The sequence below is a fragment of the Galeopterus variegatus genome, unplaced genomic scaffold (genome assembly GCF_000696425.1).
Source record: "Galeopterus variegatus unplaced genomic scaffold, G_variegatus-3.0.2 Scaffold1054, whole genome shotgun sequence".
Lineage (NCBI taxonomy): Eukaryota > Metazoa > Chordata > Mammalia > Dermoptera > Cynocephalidae > Galeopterus > Galeopterus variegatus.
In genome coordinates this window covers 283,559-304,529 of record NW_007727165.1, presented here as the reverse complement: position 1 = coordinate 304,529, position 20,971 = coordinate 283,559, and the positions used below count along the sequence as shown (strand labels likewise).

At 54.3% G+C, this 20,971-nt stretch overlaps 1 protein-coding gene across 2 annotated transcripts in view; it reads left to right on the top strand.

Moving 5' to 3' along the window:
* BCR (breakpoint cluster region) overlaps nucleotides 1-20,971 on the top strand; it is a 128,471-nt gene that overhangs the window by 89,815 nt on the left and 17,685 nt on the right. The window contains exons 9-16 of one of the 2 annotated variants that reach the window (XM_008574505.1): nucleotides 8,939-9,060; nucleotides 10,040-10,208; nucleotides 12,184-12,303; nucleotides 13,220-13,295; nucleotides 14,449-14,553; nucleotides 15,215-15,289; nucleotides 18,571-18,668; nucleotides 20,673-20,804. In XM_008574505.1, the coding sequence (XP_008572727.1) occupies nucleotides 8,939-9,060; nucleotides 10,040-10,208; nucleotides 12,184-12,303; nucleotides 13,220-13,295; nucleotides 14,449-14,553; nucleotides 15,215-15,289; nucleotides 18,571-18,668; nucleotides 20,673-20,804 (897 nt within the window). The remainder of the gene's footprint in view (nucleotides 1-8,938; nucleotides 9,061-10,039; nucleotides 10,209-12,183; nucleotides 12,304-13,219; nucleotides 13,296-14,448; nucleotides 14,554-15,214; nucleotides 15,290-18,570; nucleotides 18,669-20,672; nucleotides 20,805-20,971) is intronic. The other variant, XM_008574506.1, reaches the window with a different exon arrangement.

Below are 20,971 nucleotides of genomic sequence, written 5' to 3'. Positions count from 1 at the left end.
GTGCCCTTACCAGCATTTGCTCACTGAAGAGGGATCGCTTGGGTACCTCAACCACAAAAGGGGGAGGAGGAGGACTGACGACCTCAGAAAGGTCACAAGTCTGATCCACATCCTTTCATTCAGAGCTTTTCATTGGTGCCTGTTAAGGGAGGTGGCTCAGTGGTTGCTGTATTGGTCCGTTTCCATTGCTCATGACAAAATACTTGGAACTGGGTACTTTGTAAGAAAACAAAATTTATTGCTTACGGTTTTGGAGGTTGGGAAGTCCAAAGTCCAGGGAATACAGATGGTGAGGGCCTTCTTTGGTGGTGGCCCCACAGAAATCCAGGGGTCTCACGTGGTAGAAAATGGTGGAGCAGAGAGAGAGAGAGCTCCTCATGCCCTCTCCTTTTAAAGCCTTTAGAACCACTATTCTACATTCACAAGGGTGCAGTCCCCACAATCTAATCACCTCTCCAAGGTCTCACCTTTCAACTACCACATTAGGATTTCCCTTCCTCTTAACACTGTCACAGTGGGGACTAAGCCAACTATACATTAAACTTTTGGGGGGACACAATTCAATAGTGACTAAGCCAGGATGACAGACAGATGTCCCCCCTCATGCCCCTAACCCCCAGCCATTCCGGGGCAGACATTCCTAATCGAAGCCTGGGTATCCTCCTCAGTATCCTTCCAGGCTGCCCAACTAGTTTGCAATCCCTGATGCAGTAGAACAGAGGCCAAACAGGTGATCCCCCGACCTGGGTTTTGTCCTCCCTCTCCATTTACCATGGTATTGATTTGGGGATACCCTTTTGCTTCCCTGAGCATCCATTCTCCCTGAGGGCAGTGACTCAGGGCCACAGCTCCTCCCCTGGGTGGTTGTGAGCCTGACGGGTTTCATGACCTGTCTGGGGCTGTATGAAAGCAAGGGGGAATGACTTCCCTGCATGGGCGCCATCTGTGCTAGAGGTGGCAAGAGAGCCCTCAATGTCACCAGCCAGGAAAGAATCCACAGGCCGCCAAGGGGTGGAGCTGCAAGCTGCTTCCTCTTAGAGTTTGCAGCTGGAGAAGTCATGAGCTTTGGAAATACCTATTTTTTTTCCCCTGTGCACATGTCTCAATTTGGTATGTGACATGGAGTATCAAGTTCCCAAAGGGGGAACTGTGCCTTCGAGTTCCCATGACAACTCTGTGGGGTTAGAGACGTTCTCTCTGTTACAGGTGAGGAAACTGTGGCTCAGAGAGGTTGAGTGGCTTGCCCACAGTCACACAGCTACTAAGTAGCTAAGTCAGGATGTGAGGCCAGGTGTCTTCTGGCCACCTGTGTGCACCCCAGGTGTGTTATAGTTTGGTTCTCTGTACCTCTCATGAACAGACAGGACTTGTCCACCCCTCATCTCGTCCCTGCACTAACCAGAGGTAGGAGTCTCGAGGAGGGGGATGTGCCCGTTTCAGCTCAGCACTACCTGAGTCTTAGGCACTGGGGGGAGCCCGTCTCCTACTTCTGCTGGGACTATGTCAAGGGGAACATGGGCTCCATTTCTAGCTTCCCTGGCAGTTTGACAGCAACAGGAAAAGTGCCTCAGTCAGCCTGGGCATTTGGAGGTACTCCCACAGTCACTGCTGGCCCTCCTTGGAGGTGGCCCGTCGCCTCCTGCTCAGCCTGGGTAAGTCAAGGTCATCGTGGAGGGGTGCAGGTGTGAGCCCTGCACAGGGCCAACAGCCTAAGCCCCCGACCCCCACTGTGGCTCCTATAATCTCATTACCCTTTCAACCAAGTCCCTGGTTTCAGGGCTGTGCTCTTTGCGGAGAGTGTCTTTGGGCAGCATTACAGGTGGCTCCCTGACACTGAATGCTGGCCCAATGCCAAAAGAAAGCTCCAACTGAGTATGGTGCCTCTATGCACAGATGACCCTGCAAATGGTAACCTATAGCCCTGTATGTGGTCCTTTGTACACTATTTCATTTAATCTTTTTAAAAATGCCACCAGACAGGTCTTTTCCATTCCCATCTTATTTTTAAGGAAACTGAGGCTCAGAGAAATGAAGTGGCCAAGCTAGCATTATCGACCTGGAGGGAGAAGAGTGGGCTGCAGGCTATGACGGTGCGGGGTGGTCCTGGATGCCTTCACTCCCTGGGGGGTCCTGGGCAGGTGATGATATCGGAAAATCAAGAAGGCTGGTGCTTTCCACCTGGGATGGGGGCGGGGCTCCCAAAGGGAGTGAGGCCCCGCCATCTGCTGCCTTCCCTTCCACCACCCTGCCCCACAGCACACACGGGAACACACAGACATGAGGGCATATATATAAGGACACACAGACACAGGGACATTTGTACACAAGGAGACATACCTTGGGACATACACAGGGCCACAGAGACACAAGGATATACACTCGCATGAGAATGAACACAGACATGAAGACTCACAAAGGGATACACACAATTGGGGACATAGGGCACACACAAAGAGACAGACACAGAAACAGGCTCCCCCCCTTTTTTGCACACACACATGCTCTTGCTGCTCCTCACTGGTGCCAGGCAGAGACTGAGAGGTGGTGAGGCTTGGGCAGAGGAGAGAAGAGGCCTTTGGATTGATGATTAAAGACTGTTGGAGAACATTGAAGAGGCCAGACCCTGTTGGCAAAGTCTGCATGGGGTGCTATGGAGAATGAGGTGCCCAGCCAGGGGGTGAAGGCAGGGGACAGGTGGGATCCCTGGCTCTGCCAGACACAGGGTGGCAGCTGCTGCTCGTCTCTGAGCTCGCAGGATGCAAGTGGGTCTAGACGGTGTGCAGTACACAGCTTCAAAGGCAGGAGACCGGGGGATCCCTGGCTCTGCCAGACACAGGGTGGCAGCTGCTGCTCGTCTCTGAGCTCGCAGGATGCGAGTGGGTCTAGACGGTGTGCAGTACACAGCTTCAAAGGCAGGAGACCGGGAGGCCATTAGCTCTGCCTACAAGTCCCCTGTAAGAAGCTGAAGGAACCCTCAGCAGATCCTGCCAGCCAGAAAGTAAAAGACTGAAGCTGCACGGGCAGGGCACATGCCCCGTCAGCTCACGGCCTTTCTTGGATCTTCATAAATACTTGCACATGGAGCTTGGGTTCTCAGCTTGTGTGGGCCCAGGCTCTAGTTCTTTCTAGAAACGTGGGCACGTTGCTCAACTCTCTCAGCCTTTCCTTCTCCATGAAGCGGCAGAGCTGGAACTTGCTTCACGGGATGGTTCTACGGAGTGAGAGATGTTTTGGGTGATTCTCTCCGCACAGAGCCTGGCACCTAGAAAGTGCTCAACAAACTCAGCTGCCACCACCCTTACTATAACAATACATCAGCATCAGGCTTCCCAGGCCCCCTCCCCCTCCACCCAGCAGCTTCCTGTCCCTTCTGAGCCATCCCCAGTGATGGGTTGTCTTGCGATAGGTCTCTTCAGGGCATAGGAAACCTTCTGGGCCAGAATTGGCCACAAGGGGCTTTCCTAGGGACCAGGGAGTGGAGGTTTGCTCTGCAGAAAGGCCAATTAGCCAAGTGCCAGGGAGCTAGAGAACAGATGAGAGAGGGAGGGAAGGGTAGGCAGTGCCCTAGGCCTCATACTCGGCTGCAGGTGCGCATCGGCCTGGCTGGGGACCCTCACTGTTCCCAGCCCACCTGCTCAACCTCTGGGGAGTCACTGCACAGCCAAGGCCACAGGTGGACAGTGTTGGCCAGGCCACTGGCATTCAGCCAGCTTTCTGGGGGTGCAGGTCTTGTTCTGGGGGCACGGTGGTGGGGGCTGGGGGCACGGTGGTGGGGGCTGGGGCTGCTGGCAGCCTCCAGGGCCAAAACAGGCTGAATTCAGCCCATGCTGGAAGCAAAGCCAGGGCCCACTCTTGGCAAACAGTTGATGCCTCCACCTTGCTCCTCACCTAAGCACCTTCTCTCAGCCCCCACTTGGGCCTTCTTGGCAGCTTTTCCTGGTCTCACCTGTCAAGGCCCTGCTGATTTGTTTATGATCAAACTGCAGCTCCTGTGCCTGAGGAAAATCTCCAGCATCCCCAGGAAAACGTGTTCTCTGGCTTGCAGGATGTGTGTCTTAGTTCAGGCTGCTACAACAGAATACCATCAAAGGAGAGGCTTAAGCAACAGACATTTCTCCCTCATGGCGCTGGAGGCTGGAAATCGAGGGTCATGGTGCCAGGACGGTCAGGTTCTGGTTTACAGATGGCCACCTTCTCACTGTGTCCTCACTTGGCCTTTTGTCTGTGTGTGCACTTGGAGAAAAAAAAAATCTCTCCCTCTTCTTATGGGGACACTATCCCATCATCGAGGGTCCCACCTCACTTCATCTCAACTTAATTATGTCCCAAAGGCTCCACCTACAATACCATCATACTAGTAATTAGGGCTTCAACCTATAAATTTGGGGGGCACAACACTCAGCCCCATAGCAGTGCACCTTTTCTAGATTGGTCTTCCTGGGAAGGCTCTGGATGGGCAGGGGGCAGGGGTTGGTGTCACCCCGGTGACAGTTGGAGGAGGCAGCCAGCCTAGGAGAAGACCCCTGAGGAAGGAGGTGCCCCTCCTAATGTCCCATGGCAGTTTGAGGCTCCCCTTCCCCAGAAGACCATGGACACACGTGTACCTCGCTGGGCCTCAGTTTCCTCATTTGTAGAAGTTGGGGTGACAGTGCCTCCCTCACAGGTGGCATAATTAATAGGGAGCACTGAGTATGGTGCCTCTATGCACAGATGACCCTGCAAATGGTAACCTATAGCCCTGTATGTGGTCCTTTGTACACTATTTCATTTAATCTTTTTAAAAATGCCACCAGACAGGTCTTTTCCATTCCCATCTTATTTTTAAGGAAACTGAGGCTCAGAGAAATGAAGTGGCCAAGCTAGCATTATCGACCTGGAGGGAGAAGAGTGGGCTGCAGGCTATGACGGTGCGGGGTGGTCCTGGATGCCTTCACTCCCTGGGGGGTCCTGGGCAGGTGATGATATCGGAAAATCAAGAAGGCTGGTGCTTTCCACCTGGGATGGGGGCGGGGCTCCCAAAGGGAGTGAGGCCCCGCCATCTGCTGCCTTCCCTTCCACCACCCTGCCCCACAGCACACACGGGAACACACAGACATGAGGGCATATATATAAGGACACACAGACACAGGGACATTTGTACACAAGGAGACATACCTTGGGACATACACAGGGCCACAGAGACACAAGGATATACACTCGCATGAGAATGAACACAGACATGAAGACTCACAAAGGGATACACACAATTGGGGACATAGGGCACACACAAAGAGACAGACACAGAAACAGGCTCCCCCCCTTTTTTGCACACACACATGCTCTTGCTGCTCCTCAGACTCTCTGAAGCATGGTGCTGTCCTTGTCCTTGGGTCCAGCGAGGCCCCAGCCCCTCTGTCCTACAGTTCCACCTGGGGGCATTTTCTTCAGGTGAGGTGCTGAGTCACAAGGACAGTCCTTTTTAACCATGTGAACTTATACTGTCCTTAGGATGCCATGGGGGCTGTGACTCAGGGGTGGCCCAGCCCTGCTCTTGCCTGTGTGCCCTGGAGGGCTTGACAGGGTGGGTCAGGCTGGGAGGCAGTGCTGGTCCTAAGGCCAAGCATCCTGCACTCCCAGGCCGGGGGGACCAGGCTGGTGAGCATTTCTGAGAGGGACGTCTCCAGGGCAGGCAGAGACCTATGCGTGTGGGCTTCCCAGCTCTGTGCTGGTGTGTAGACTGGCAGGGTGGAGGGCAGGCGTGGAGGCAGCGGCACAGGTGATAGGTTTACAGTCCAGGAGCCTCTCAGACACCTGGCAGAGCACACCTTCCCGAGGCCTGGTGCCAATCTGCTGTTGGACCTTCGTCCATTGCCTTAGTCCTTCATCGTCACCAACTCTGTCCCTCCTCCCCAGGTTACCCGCCCTTGGCCTGTCCCTCCCCTTTCCTGATGTGGTGTCTGTGCAGATACAGATCTGCTGTTTCCTTATGGAGGCTGTTTCAGCAGTAGCCCCAGCCAACCCCCTGAGCTGGCAAAGAGGCATCTGCCCAGGGGTCGGGGCCTCACATGGTGGGTCAGGGCTGGACTGCCAGCCTTGGGAATCTGTCCCCCAAGCCAGGGAGTCCTCCTCCCACAGGACTGGCCCCAGCCCCTGTTCCTCCCTCACTGCTGCCTCTCATTCATTCCCTTGAAGCCAGCCCTTCTGCCAGGGTCCAGGCCCCTTCCTGGGTTTGCTATTGCTGCAGTTGGAGCCCTGTCTGTTCTCCCAGGGCTGGGAGGCCCCCCTCTCCATTCACTGGACATTTTCTGTTCAGACAGTCCTGCCAACCCCCAGGGTGGGCTGGGGTTCAGAAGCAAGATCCAGAGGGCTGGCTGGTTAGCTTAGTTGGTTAAAGTGTGGTATTGTAATACCAGGGTCAAGGGTTCAGATCCCCATACCAGCCAGCTACCCCCCCCCCCCCAAACAAAAGGCAAGATCTGGCTCCTCAGGAGGGCAGCTCTGACATTTGGGGGAAGCTTGTTGTAAAAGCCATGGCCACCACTTGTTCCACACCTGTGTCCTCTTGTGACACACACCAACTCACATGCTCCTTGAATGGCCCTCAGAGACAGGGAGCTGGGTGCAGTGGGGCTGGCTGGGAAGCACTAGGGTGCCCGTGGCTTTGAGGATTCTCTTAGATGAGGGTTAGCACAGGTGGTGGGAAGGCAGGCAACTGTCGTGGTATCAAAAGAGCAGCCAAGAAACAGGCTGAATCTGCCTGTTGGGGTCCCCCAGGCATGCAGTCCATGCCCCAGAGAGGCTGGTGTCCTCCCCACAGTCAGCCCTATATCCCTTAATGTGGTGGGTATGCAGGTGCCCTGGGTAACACTAGGTGGCTGTGCTGGAGCATGAGGGTGCTGCCTGACATAGGACTTCAGATGAACATGTGCACAGCAGGGCCCTGTGAGGGGAAGGGCTGGGCCAGCTGGAGCAAGAGGTCAGTGCTGGGGACTGAGTGGTCATTTCTGACCCACAGGCAGAGTGAGCCATGTCCTCTTCTGAGCTGAGCCTAGGGCTCCCTCTGCTGGTGATGGCAAGAAATTCAGCCTTTTTGTATGGAGAAAGGATGCCATCCTCCCAGGTCACTGCCCCTCACAGAAGGTCCCTTGGTCCCCTCTTCCTGGGTTGGGAGACCCTCTACTGTGTCCCTGACAAGGGGGGTGTCCATGTAGTCATTCCCTGGGGACTTCGATGTCCCAGGACCAACCCAGCAGTCGGGTGTGGCCGCAGTCTCTGGGGTCAGCCCTCCAGTGCTGTGTGGACATTTCTCCTGGCACACACTGCTTCTCACTTCCCATGGGTCCCGTCACCAGGCAGCCATCTGCCCTGGGCCGGGTGTGGATGAGACAGTGAGTCATGGCCTTGGCATACCGGCAGCCTTCCTGCCCTTCCACTTATGGGCACTGGTGGCTCTGCATAAACATCGGCTTCCCTCACCAGGGGCTGGCCTGGCTCTGCCTCTTCCCGAGATGCAGACGAGCACACCTCCAGCTGGGGCGGCAGTGGGTCTTCACCCACTCTGTTGTATGTGCCTGGCCTGCAGACCCTTCCTGGCCATCACTATGGAGGCCAGGGTCACCGTCTCTGGGAAGCCTTCCCTTAGGCCAGGTGTCCTCACCTCCAGCTGGGGCGGCAGTGGGTCTTCACCCACTCTGTTGTATGTGCCTGGCCTGCAGATCCTTCCTGGCCATCACTATGGAGGCCAGGGTCACCGTCTCTGGGAAGCCTTCCCTTAGGCCAGGTGTCCTAGGGGGGCTCAGAGGAGCATCAGTACTCACTTGCTGTGCTGCTTAGCATGGGTGATGGATTTCTCTGAGGCTCAGTTTTCTCAACAGTTAAATGGGCATAAGGACCTGCCCAGTGTGTTGTGGGGATTAAGTCAGGTGATTCTGGCATTGTGCTCGCACAGCACACTGGTACACGCATGGGAAGGCTCACCGTGTCAGCCTCTTGTCCTGTCTTTGTGTTGGCAAAGCACAGCACTGAACACGTATGAAGTGCCAGGCACTGTTGGATAACTTGACTTGCTTTGATATGCCCATTCAGCAATACCTTATGCTATGAGAGCAAGAAGGACTGTCCTTGTCTTTTAGACGAAGCACTGAGGTTGAGAAGGCTCAGGCCTGCTGGGAGCCTCCCATTCCCCTGCTTGTTCTAGATCCACCCACCCTGTGCCACCCACCCTGTGCTCCACTTTGACTCAGATTTTAGGCCATAGGTGTCAGAGGTGTAGCCCCTACTTGGGACCCTGCCTGTCCTGTTTAGTCAGGGGGACTAGGTGTTCCAGACATGGAGCCTTCCACCTTCCTGTTGCCCTCAGAGCCAGGTCCAGCTCTTGCTATTATCTCGAGAGCTGCCCCTTCTCAGAGTGTCCCTTGGCCCACCGCCTCCTCTCATGGATGCTGTTCCATCCATGCTGGCAGTGCCAAGCTTTTCCTGCTACAGGGCCTATGCCTGCAACAGTTTCTCTACTTCACATGCTGGCTTCTTGTCAATTCTGAGTTTCAAGTTGCCACCCCAGAAAGACACTGGCCACCTTGTTTAAGGGGTTCTCTCATTACTCGTTTTCATAGCAGGCCATTTACTTGGCTGTGCGTGCCCCTCCCCAGCCTCCAGGCCAGTGGTCACTGCCCCTGGCCACTCACTCTCTTCTGCAGACCGAGCTCCCAGGAGGAACTCAGAATGTTGAACAAAGCGGGGCATGTAAACCTTGATCTGTTAGCAGACCAAAGAGATGGAGGGAACATTCTGGAAAGTGGATCTGAGGGTTGGATGTGGAGAGAGTGAAATCTCCCCAGGGGGAGAACATCTCCAGAAGGTCAGCTTGCTCCTGCTGGGCCGGGCGGGCCCTGCACACCCCACCCACCCCACCGAGTCCAACCTATGCCCCTGACTCGAGCCCTTCCCCCCATGCCCACAGCACCGGCAGCTGCTGAAGGACAGCTTCATGGTGGAGCTGGTGGAAGGGGCCCGCAAGCTGCGCCATGTCTTCCTGTTCACTGACCTGCTCCTCTGCACCAAACTCAAGAAGCACAGCGGAGGGTGAGTGGCAGTTTGGCCCCCACCCCAACACTCTAGGAGGGGAGGTCTCTCTGGAACCGGAGGTCACCTTGGAGAGGTCAGTAACAATGTAGCCAGGCTCCTTTCTTTACATTCTGTTTCCACTTGGACATGATGCCAGGCTCAAGGTCACAGTTTGTTCCTAACAGTCTGGAGGCATTGCAGGGCAGGGTTTGACTCCTGTGCTGAGAGATAAACCTGACCATGACTTCATGTGCCACTGGAGGATAGTCATGTCGTAAGCCATCCGGGAAAAGTGAGTGACAGGCCAGGGGTGAGGGGCTTGTGGAGCAGACATTGCTAGGTGATCACCACACTTTGTCTTCCCTATCCTGGTGATGGCTTCCAAGTTGCTGTCGGCATAGACCAGCAGGCCCCACAGCCCCCACCAAGGGATCAGGTTTACCCAGGTTGCACCAGGCTGGAATGGAGCAAAAAGGGTCATGCTGGGAAGGATCAGAACTGGGCTCTCCCCCCATTCTGCCATTGCCCTGCTGAGCATATTTAATCAACTCAGAAGAGAGCCTTAGTTCCCCTGTCTGTCAAGGAAGGGGATTATACCAGCTACATCTACAGCCGCTCAAATTCTGCAGCTCTAGGGGTGGACTTCAGTCCTTTCTTGTCATCGGGTGGCCTTGACATGCTCCTACATAAGCTGTCGGCTTTTGTCGACAAGATAGACCATAGACTTTGGTTGTCGCAGGATAGACGGGTCAGGGCTCCTCAGGCGCCTTGGGGCCTGGCGTCCCATGTGTGGAGTGTCTATTCCCAGGAGTCACAGAGGCTGGGGCTGCCCATTTCTGCCAACAGCCTCATCCCAGCTTGTTCTGTGAACACGCGCTGGGTCTTAGGTCAGGTAAACCTTGCATAGCCATGAACCCAGGGCTCTCCAGTTCTCGAAAGCAGTGCCATTAACAAAGGAAGGTGGTCAGCGTGTAAATATTCTCCTTCTCCCACCCAGCAAAACTCAGCAGTACGACTGCAAGTGGTACATTCCGCTCACGGATCTCAGCTTCCAGATGGTGGACGAGTCAGAGGCGGCACCCAACATCCCCCTGGTGCCAGACGAGGAGCTGGATGCCTTGAAGATCAAGATCTCCCAGATCAAGAGTGACATCCAGAGAGAGAAGGTGCAGTTGGCTGCATGGGAGCGAGGCCTGGGCTCTGTGTGGCCTGATGAGCGGGCAGCAGCCCCTCATATGCAGCCCATGGATGCTGTCTCCCCTGGGCATCTGACCTCACATCTGATCTGTGGGACCTGATGGGACCCCTGTGAGCTCTCAGCTCTCAGAGTCCTGGGCATCTGGTCACAGCTGAGTGCCAGGGTGTTTTAAGAGCCCCCAGCTAAACTGGGATTCCATTGCCAGAGCAGCTGCCACCTGCCCTAACAGAAAGCGAAGGGGGGGAGCTGGACAATGAACGAGGTATCACGGGTACTTCTTTTACCTGGCAGACAGCCTAATGCCTCATCTGACCTGCGACAAGGGCTCTGTCACAGGGAAAACCTGTCTATACTGGCAGACGTCCTGTGGCTCTTGTCTGACCCGGCCCATTTTACACCTGCCTGACCATGTCTCTGGCACTGGGAGCCCCACTGTGTTCTCCCCGGGTCCTGGGGAGACCCCGCATGGGGCAGCCCCTGGTTCGTTAGACAGATGCACGAATTGAATCCACCACCTCCACAGGAAACAAGTTGAAGATTCTCACTCCCATGTCCTGGGCATGGAATCAGGAGGGCAGTCTCCGTCCCCAGGTCACGTGAGGCAGGACCAGGAGTCAGGCAGAGAGAGCACGTGGCAGCCAGCAGGGTGTGCGAGGGAAGAGGGTGGGGGTGGCTTTAAGTTCACAGGCAAAGGCCTGAATGGTCCGTTTGAAGGAAGCCTCGGGAAAGCAGGGAGCCCAGTCTGCTAGGTGAGCGGGAGAGATGCCCCTAAGTTCTCGTCTCTGGCCACGGCTTGGGCGTTTGGGTGAGACGATCTCTTCCTAACGCCCAAATGCCCACGTGGAAGCCCTGCTGTGTCGTCCCATTGCACGGGTGAAGTACCAAATCAGTGGAGGGAAAGTCGCAGCCAAACTGTGGAGGGCTTGGAGTGGTCTAGGATTTGGGGCTGAGATTGGTGCCCAGTTGTCTCTCTTACAACCACCCTGATGAGGAGGCGGTCCCAGGTGGGGGGCAGCCTCTCCAGGTGTTCTGGACTACAGGCCCTTGGTTCTTTCTGGAGATCTTTAGAATATTGTAGAAATAGCAGGGATGAACCCTCAAATCTAGGGTTGGCCCAGGCCAGAGTAGGTGCCATGTAGGCAGGACAGGGGTCCTCCTCCGCCCTCCTCCACCTGCCCAGCCTGCTGCAGCACAAACCCAGCACTGTGGGGAGTACACGGGAAGCCCAACAGGGCTAGACAGGGGAAGCCCCAAGACTGGGTGAACATGAGGTGGTTTATTCATCCAGGCAGGATTGTGACCTTGCAGTGGAGTGTCCCCCAGCAGAGAGGGAACCAGAGCTGCACCCTCAGGAGCTGTCAAGGCCTGTTGACTGCCACTGCAGCATTATCTACGTTGGGCCCTTCATCTAGGGATTGGGGACAGTCTCCTCCTCCCTAGGGCATAGTGGCTTCAGGAGGGATTCACAAGGCTCAGGGCAGAGAGGGTTTTCCTGTCCAGGTCCTGGTGATGTCCATCTGACCTTCTGTAGGGACTCCCACAAACGCTCCTGAGGGGCATGATGCTGAAATATGGTGGGGTCGGGAGGAGGGAGGGGCCCTCTAGGTCACAACAGCCTCCTGGGCATTGTCTGAATTTGGAAAAATTGAAGGCAAGGACATTTGTAAAGGCCTGTCCTCTGCCCTTATGAGAGAAAGGACTTAATTCCTTCAGGAAAGGTTTACTGAGCACATCCTGCAGGTTGTGCTGAGCCTTGACCCTGTGGAGAGGCTGTTTCTGTCCTCTCAAGGCCACCAGCAACTGCTGACCAAGGCCCTGGGCTGTGCTGTACGAACAGGCGGGATTCCCGCCCTTCACAGGCCAAGTGTAGGGGGCAGTGGGAACGGACCAAGTGGGAGCAGGTGTCCCGGCTGGAAGGTTGAGGCTGTGGCCTCTCCCCACAGAGGGCGAACAAGGGCAGCAGGGCCATGGAGAGGCTGAGGAAGAAGCTGTCCGAGCAGGAGTCACTGCTGCTGCTCATGTCCCCCAGCATGGCCTTCAGGGTGCACAGCCGCAACGGCAAGGTGAGTGCCCACCACCTCATGCCCTCCTGCTCAGCCAGGCAGACACCCCGGCCTAGGATGGCCTCTGACCCATCAGCTGCCACTGAGACCCATCCAGGCAGGTGTGGGGCAGCTGTGGTCCCCAGCTCGTGTGTGGCCTTTGCAGCCACAGCTTTTTCTCTCTAGAGCGTCCCCACACCTAGAGAGGCATGTCCAGCATGACACACGTGTCCCTCTGGTACCTTGGGCCGTGGCCCCAGGTTGAGTGGCAGCTGGTTCAGCTCGCACAGCTGGGAGGTGGTGGGGTTTCCAGGGCAAGAATAGGGCAGGGGGAGTCACAGGTCTGTGCAGACCTGGCCCTCAGTACAGGGATGCTGTCTGGGACCTTGAAGGCCAGAGAAACACCTTCTCTCACAAGCCCAGCTCCTGGTGCCATCTGTAGCCTGGGCCTCCTTCAGGGGCTTCACACACACCTGTCATTGTGCAGAGTGGCTTGTTCTCTAGCACCTGGCTGGGAGAGGCAGGGTGGGCTCTGCAGGAGCTTGTCTCTGGGTCTCAGCACAGGCTTGTGAGTGGGCTGTAGGTCAGGTCGGCATCTGCCTTCACCTCTGTGGATCCCACCTGGTAATCTCCACTGTGTCTTTAAGCTATGGCCCCTCTGCCAGCATCATGCCCTGTCCCAGGTAGTTTAGGAAGGGCCTTGTGCCAGAGGCGAGCCTGCACTACACAGGTGCTGTGTCCTGAAGCCCAGCTGGCAGGAAGCACAGAGAGTGCCAGAAGTGACAAGCTGGGCCATGAGCACACCTGGGTACCGGGCTCCACCCGACTGGCAGGGGGGAGGGGGGAGGAGTCTCGTGCTCGACGGCACCTCTGGCTTTCAGAGCACTGGCTTAGCCAGGTGGAAATAACTGGGGTATGTTCTCTTTGCCCACCCTAGAGTTACACATTCCTGATTTCCTCTGACTATGAGCGCGCCGAGTGGCGGGAGAGCATCCGGGAGCAGCAGAAGAAGTGTGAGTGGCCTCAGCTCAGAGGCCTTTGCAACAGCAGGGCCGGCCGGGCATCCCCTCCTGTGGTTTTAAACCATTTGTTTGTTTGTTTGTTTATATATGTATATAAGGGCTGGGCAGTAGGACCCTTTTATTCTTTATCTTTATGTTAGAAAATAAGTTGGAGAAGGGCTGTCCTGACAGGTCCCTCTGCTCTGTCCACGCGGCTGGTACTTGACTGCTCTCAGAACTGAGCACTCATTCCCCTCTGGGGCTGCCCCTTCCTTCTCTGCACACTTCCCTCTGCTAGTGGTTTTCTGACTTCTGAGTTCCGAGCTGCCCCTGCTCCTGACAGTGTCCGCGGGTGGGAGGGCAGTCCTGGTTCCCTCCTCCACCCCCCAGCGGTATGGTTTGGGATTCACGAGCAGTCCTTGCCAAAGTTGGTTCCCACTCACATTCTGTGTGCCATCGTCCCTCTTGCAGGACAGCTAGGCCAAGCACCATATGCCAGGTGGCCTGGTCCTCTCATAGTGGTGGGTGGGCTGTCTCTTGTTGAAGCAGCAGTTTGGGTTCATGCTGCACAGATGCTGAACTAGGGACTCTGCGTGCCTCTGACCTGCCTGAGCTCCCACCCCCCTAGGCTCATCATTTACACCTGTGCTGAGCCAGGTCTTCCCCCTGCTACTTCTGTGGCCAAGGGGGACGAGGGGTCCCATCAGCTCTGACAGTGCCTGTGGCCCAGCGTCTCCTGTCATGACGTGGGGACCTAAACTATTTTCAGCATGGCAGCATCTGCTCCCTGCTCAGTGTTATGCCCATAAATAAGCCCCTTTCCTCACCCGGTGAAGAGATAGAGGCCTGCGGTAGCAGCATGGGCGACAGAGCCATGCTCTCTGACTGGGGAGATCTCACAGGAAGGTGCTCCCAGGTGACCCCCTCATTCTCAGACCGCCTAGTGGCCATGCTTAGGTGGTATGCAGGCTTGGGTGTTTATGAGCATTATGCTAAGATTCCTCCCTCTGCCAGCACGTCACCTGGGAGCTGACTCCCTCCTGAGCCACCAAGCTGGCCCCTCCCTGGGGTGTGGTAAGGGTCAGGTGGGAGGGGAACACTAGAGAACACCCCCAGGGGTATCGTGAGCATCACGGGGTGGCACATCACTCTTCCACCCTTTCAGGTTTCAAAAGCTTCTCTCTGACATCCGTGGAGCTGCAGATGCTGACCAACTCATGTGTCAAACTTCAGACCGTCCACAACATTCCACTGACCATCAACAAAGAAGGTGGGCACAGAGCTGCTGGAGGGAGGACAGCCTGCTGGCACTACTGTTCACATTGTCCTTGTGACTCATGGACTTTTGTTTAGAAGGAATATGTGTGCATGTTATGGCCTGTTATCCTCTCCCAGGAGTGGATGGACAGGTTAGGAGCAGATGGCTTCCATCCCTACTCATGAGGCCTGAGACAGACGCTCCACAGCTCCTCTGTCCTGTGGATCTGGCCCCACTTGCCTGTCCTCCCAGCCCTCCTCTCTGCCAGCTAGTTGCCAGGCTCCACTTTTGGTCACACTGAGTTTTGCATTCACTGTTGCACACACCCACACGTTCTCAGTCACACATACTATATACTTGTGTGCATGCACACGTGCACGTACACCCCGTCCACATCCCATGTCACCCCAACCCCCTCTCCTGTCCTTGAAACCTTAATACACTCTGTCTTTGTCCCTGGTTTACCTGTGGTGTAAACCCAGCTAGATCCTAAGGTGCCCAAGACAAACCACAGTGGGTATATTGCTGGTCCATGACACTGCCTCGCCTGGTGGCTGGGCAGTTGGCAGCCCTGCGGTGGCCACAGGATGGTTGATTTTGAAGCAGAGCCAGCCTGTCACCTGCCTCCCTCTACCAGGAGGACGGAAGCTCACCTCTTTGGTCTCTTGCACAGATGATGAATCTCCTGGGCTCTACGGGTTCCTGAATGTCATTGTCCACTCAGCCACTGGATTTAAGCAGAGTTCAAGTAAGTGATTGGTTTGGGGAGGAAGGTAGTGGGGACTGAGCTGGAGTCTCCACCTAGGAAGGACTAATCAGGGAAGGTGTGGGGAACCAGGGAAATTGTTCAAATGACCACCAGACTCCTTTGCCTCTGATTGCAGTGAGGTGCTAGTGCTGGTTGAGGCCAGCAGGGTGTGTAATTTCTCCAAACGAACTCTGCCCTTTCCCGTGCATGTCTCAGATCCTGCAAGCTCATGAGCTGCACCCCCTGCAGGCGGATCTTACAATTGCAGGGGCCAGAGTTTCATAGACATAGAACACTCAGCCCATGCTGCAGCTAGGTTCCAAGCCAGGAGGACTGTCAGCAGTGCACCTTGACCCCGTCAGCAGAGCAGATTTAACTGCTGTATCAAGCTGGATGGATAACACCCTTTTCCTCCTTCCCCTCCAAGGGGGTGGTCTCTGCCAGCTGCTCAAGCTGTCAGAACAGTGAAGGCTGGTTACATTTCAGTTGTGCTGATCTTTAAGTGTCTGTAGTAGGAGGACATAGGGCAGGCAAGGTTTTGCTAACCTTTCCCTTAATGGTTGCTGGAAAACAAAACAAGAAACCCCCAACAAGCCATAGACTGGGAGAAAATATTTGCAATACATGTGATAAGGGACTTATGTCCAGGGTATAGAAAGAACTCTTACAACCCAATGCTAACGAGACAACCCATGTTAAAAATGGGCAAAAGAACACAGCTATTGATATTCAGCACTGTGGGCCGGCCCGGTGGCGCACTGCTACAGTGCGCCGCTTGGGAGCGCGGTGGCGCTCCCGCCGAGCGTTCGGATCCCACATACAGACCGGTTCCCGCTCACTGGCTGAGCGAGGGGCGGGCACAGCACCGAGGGTTGCGATCCCGTTGCCGGTCCCAGTCTGGTACGGGTGCGACACTGAGGGTTGCAGTCCGTTGCCAGACATGAAAAAAGACAAAAGGAAAAAAAAATAATAAATAAAATAAAATAAAATAAAATTTTTTTAAAAAAGATATTCAGCACTGTACCCCACAGATATATACAATCAATTACGTTTCAATAAAAGTAATAAAATTTAAAATGGACAAAAGATTAGGACAGACACTTCACCAAAGAAATATGAGTAGCTAATGATCACATGAAAAGATGCTCATTATCTTAGGAAAACGCAAATTAAAACCACAGTGAGATAACACATCATAACCACAAGGATGCTAAAAATTTTTTCAATGAACACTAACACATGTGGGTGAGGATGTGAAGAAATTGGAACCTCACACACCGCTGGTGCAGATGTAACATGCTGCAACCACTTTGGAAAACAGTTTCACAGTTTTTTTTGTTTTTTTTGTTTTTTTAAAAGATAAGGGGATCTTAACCCTTGACTTGGTGTTGTCAGCACCATGCTCAGCCAGTGAGCGAACTGGCCATCCCTATATGGGATCCGAACCTGGGGCCTTGGTGTTATCAGCACCACACTCTCCCAAGTGAGCCACGGGCCAGCCCAAGTTTCACAGTTTTTAAGAAGTTAAACATATCCCTATCCTATAACCCAGCAATCCCACTCTTAAGTATTCACTTTAGAAAAATGAAAACATGTCCACATAAAGACCTGTACAGATGAAGTACATCACAACGAAATGCGTTACACCCATGCACTGACCTAACTACTCAGCAGTCAGAAGCAGTGAGCCACGGACAGAGGCAACAGCTCAGATGAACCTAAAAAATGCAATGCTAAACACAAGAAGCCAAATGCGAAAGACTATGTATTATAGCATTCTACGTATGAAATTTCTAGAAAATGCAAAGTTTGGTGACGGAAAGCCTACTAGTGGTTGTCAGAGGATGGGAGTCAGGAATGACTGCAGATGAACCTAAGGGGACTCTCTGGGTGAGGGCAATGTCCTAAAATGATTATGGTGCTGTTTACACTAGTGTTTAAATTTACTAAAACTCCTCAAATGATATACTTGCAATAGGTGAACTGTATGGGATGCAGATTATGCCTTCATAAAGCTGTACCACACACATAGTTGTTTCCCTGCATCCTCTGTCCAGCTGCCCTGTAAATGTTGGTGTTTCCTGGGGTTCCTCTGGGCCTCCCTCACTGCTCCCACTCCTGGGGCCTGTCCATCAGCAGTGCAGATGCTGCCTGAATGGCCTCTCAGTCCCCCAGAGTCTCTCTCCTGGCCTCCCCTGTTCCTTTCCATCTGTCTCCTTCACATCCTACACTCTAAAGTCCACAGCCCCAAATTTGTTTCTCTTATTTTATGCTCTGCCCTGGTGAGGGGCACCACTGTCCACCCCATCTGTTGGCTTGCCCTGTCAGGTAGATGTGGTTCTCCAGCAGCGGAGCTTTGTATCGTCTCTGCTGCCTTTATGCAGGCCCTCGGCAGTGGCCTCTTCTCTGATCCTCACCAGCAGGCCTCCCTCATCGCCCCTTCAGTGGTTTTCCTAAAACACAAAATATGCCCTGTCGCTTACCGCTTACAGTCTGGCCAGACTCCAGACATTGCACGGTCCGGCCCACTCAACCCCAGGCTTCACCTTACTTCTCTGCACCTCACCACCTTCCCTGCACTAGCCCGGGGCCCCCTTTGCTCCAGCTGTGCTATGACTCATAGCCAGGTCTGCAGGTAGTAGGTGCTTCCCTGGCCCCTCCCTCCACACCCCCCTGATGGCTGGCCTCAGTTGTGACATCACTGTTCATGCTTGTCCCTGTGTAGTCATGGCACGTTTGCATCTCTGTCCATCCCACCCAATGTAGGGCCCTTCTCGCTGCAGGGGGCCAGAGTTTGCCAAGCAAGTGAGCGAATGTTTGGAGAGGTCCCGTTTGCTGCCTGCACCCACGAAAACTCCACAGGGCAGAGTGGGGTTATTGCATGAGATGCTGGTGTTCTTGCTGGCCACTGGTTTGGTGTTTTATGTTGAAAAAAGAAAATTAAGACCTTTTTTTTTTTTTTTTTGTCTTTTTTCGTGTCCGGCAATGGATCGCAACCCTCAGTGTCGCGCCCGTACCGGACCGGGACCGGCAACGGGATCGCAACCCTCGGTGTTGCTCCCACACCTCGCTCAGCCAGTGAGCGGGAACCGGTCTGTATGTGGGATCCGAACCCTCGGCGGGAGCGCCACTGCGCTCCCAAGCGGCGCACTGTAGCAGTGCGCCACCGGGCCAGCCAAGACCATTTTTTTCTGATTTTGAAAATAGCACCTGTTCTTCTAGAAAATGCAGATGAGGTGAAAAAGCACAGTCACTTTCTTCTCTGTGTCCTTTCCCCACAGATCTTTACTGCACCCTGGAGGTGGATTCCTTTGGGTACTTTGTAAATAAAGCGAAGACGCGAGTCTACAGGGACACGACAGAGCCGAACTGGAATGAGGTGAGGAGCCTGGTGCAGGACATTTTCCACAGAGTCTAAACCTCCAGGGGCTCCCTGAGGGCTTCCCACAAAGGCAATGTCACCAGCATTCTGGGAATCTCCTGGGGGCTGGGGTGACGCATCCAAGAGATTTTATCTCCATGTTACTGAGAATCTTACCCACCCACCCATCCCCCATCACAGAGAAATAGTGTTTTGCTGGAGAAGTGTTTGGAAAGAGAGCTTCAAAGGGCTTTTTGTCCTGCCTTTGTTCTCACATAGTGTTTACTTGGTAGGTTTCCATAGTGTTTTTCCTTAGAAGTTGGAGTGAGCTCACTGGGACCCTCTCGGTTTCCGGGAGCCTGGGGCTCTGCTGGTGGGGGCTGGGATGGTGACTGCAGGCCTGTGCTACCTCTGTCTGCTATTGGATGGTCTCTGGGTGTTGTGTTAGCGTAGTTTCTTGCTCTGCTTTCCTCAACCTTGGAGAGCTGTTGTGTAAGTCACTTAATTGTTTGGCCTTGAGCCTTTTGGAGCGGGGAATGATTGCAGAGAGGCCAGTATGGATTAAATTTCCAGATCCGTGAGAGATGCCATTTCCCAGCTTCTAGAGCAGCTGTGGCCCTCAAGGGCCTTGTTCTTAATGATGTGCGTGGGGGCAGCCGGGCCACAATGAGCTGCCTCCCACCACCCCCCTGCTGAGGAGGAAACCAAGACCCACTGGGCTTCTTGGTCCACCCGAGTCACATGGGTCAGTGGAGCAAGCAGTAGGGCTGGGACCCAGGTCTCCTTTCTCAGCACCTCTACTCTTTGCTCATTACACTTGCTGCCTGAATAGGATGGGGACACAGGGAGCCAAATAAAATGACCTGGTCATTATAGCTCTGGACGTCCCTGCAGAAAGGGCCCAGTGACAGCTGTGATGTGGGAGGATCAGCCACATGGGATCCACTGAAGTCCTTGTGGAGAGCAAGAGGGCTGCGGCACCCCACAGAGGGGAGAGGGAGGTGTTTTAGGCAGTTTGCAGAAGGTTCGGGTGTGAGTCAGCAACAGAAGCTCCTGGGAAGGAAGCCTGAAGGCTTGGAAGGTTCCATAGCAGCAGGTGCCCTCACCTGTGTGCGGGGCATCCAGGGGGGTCACATGTTCCTGGCATGCATGCCCCACCCCCATTCAGATTCAGAAATAGCTGCTTTTTCCCCCCTTTCCCTCTTCTGTTTCCCTACCAAGAACCCTTCCATGCATCCGTCTGAAATGCAGAGTTCACTGGAGTTATGGGAGGGGTGACAGAGGAGAAAGCCAACACCACACACCACAGCAGACAGAGGGAAGCCCAGGGGAGCATTCCTTCCTCCAAGTCCCCCTCTCCCTTCTGTCACCTCCAGGAATCACTTTTCTCCCCTTTAATATAGATTTAATTTTTAGAGCAGGTTTAGGTTCACAGAAAAATTGAGCAGAAAGGACAGAGTTTCCTATACCTCCTGCTCCCCCCCCATCCACATCCTACACTTGATGGGACATTTGTTACAGTTAATGAACCTGCACTGACACATCATCAGCACCCAGTGTTCATAACTGACGTTAGGGTTCACGATTGGTGGTGTGAATTTTATGAGTTTTGACAAATGTATAATGACATGTATCCACCGTGTGGTATCATGTAGTTTCACTGTCCTAAAAATGAACCCATGTTGACACATCATTATCACCCAAAGTCACAGACTATCTGCTTTTTTAACAAATACCCCTAAGATCCTGAGATGCTGGCGTAAGGAGTTTGGATTAGGTTTGAGAGGCATTCAGAAATTCCAGAAGCATCCAGGCCAGGCCACAGCATTGTGACAGTGATGCTCACAAGGAATGCTCCCAAGGATCCCAGGGCTATGTGAGGAGGGTCTCCAGGCACATATCCTTCTGGGGCAGTGAGCACACAGTTCATGGGAAAGCCACAGTTCAGAGGCCCTTTTGGCACATAGTACCACACTGAGACCTTTTCGTTCACCGAGACTTCCCTTCTTTCTCGGGCCACAGGAGTTTGAGATAGAGCTGGAAGGCTCCCAGACCCTGAGGATACTGTGCTATGAAAAGTGTTACAACAAAATGAAGATGGCCAAGGACGACGGCGAGAGCACAGACAGGCTCATGGGGAAGGGCCAGGTCCAGGTGAGGCTGCCCCCCTCCCCACGTGTGCCATGTCCTTTCCCATTCAGTGCTCAGGGACAGTGAGCCGGCCTGGCTCTCAGGGCAGGGTGGGGCCTGCACCCAGGCTTGCAAAATGAGTCAGGCTGCACCCCTGGAACATCTGCCACAGGAGACCTGAGCCAGCACCT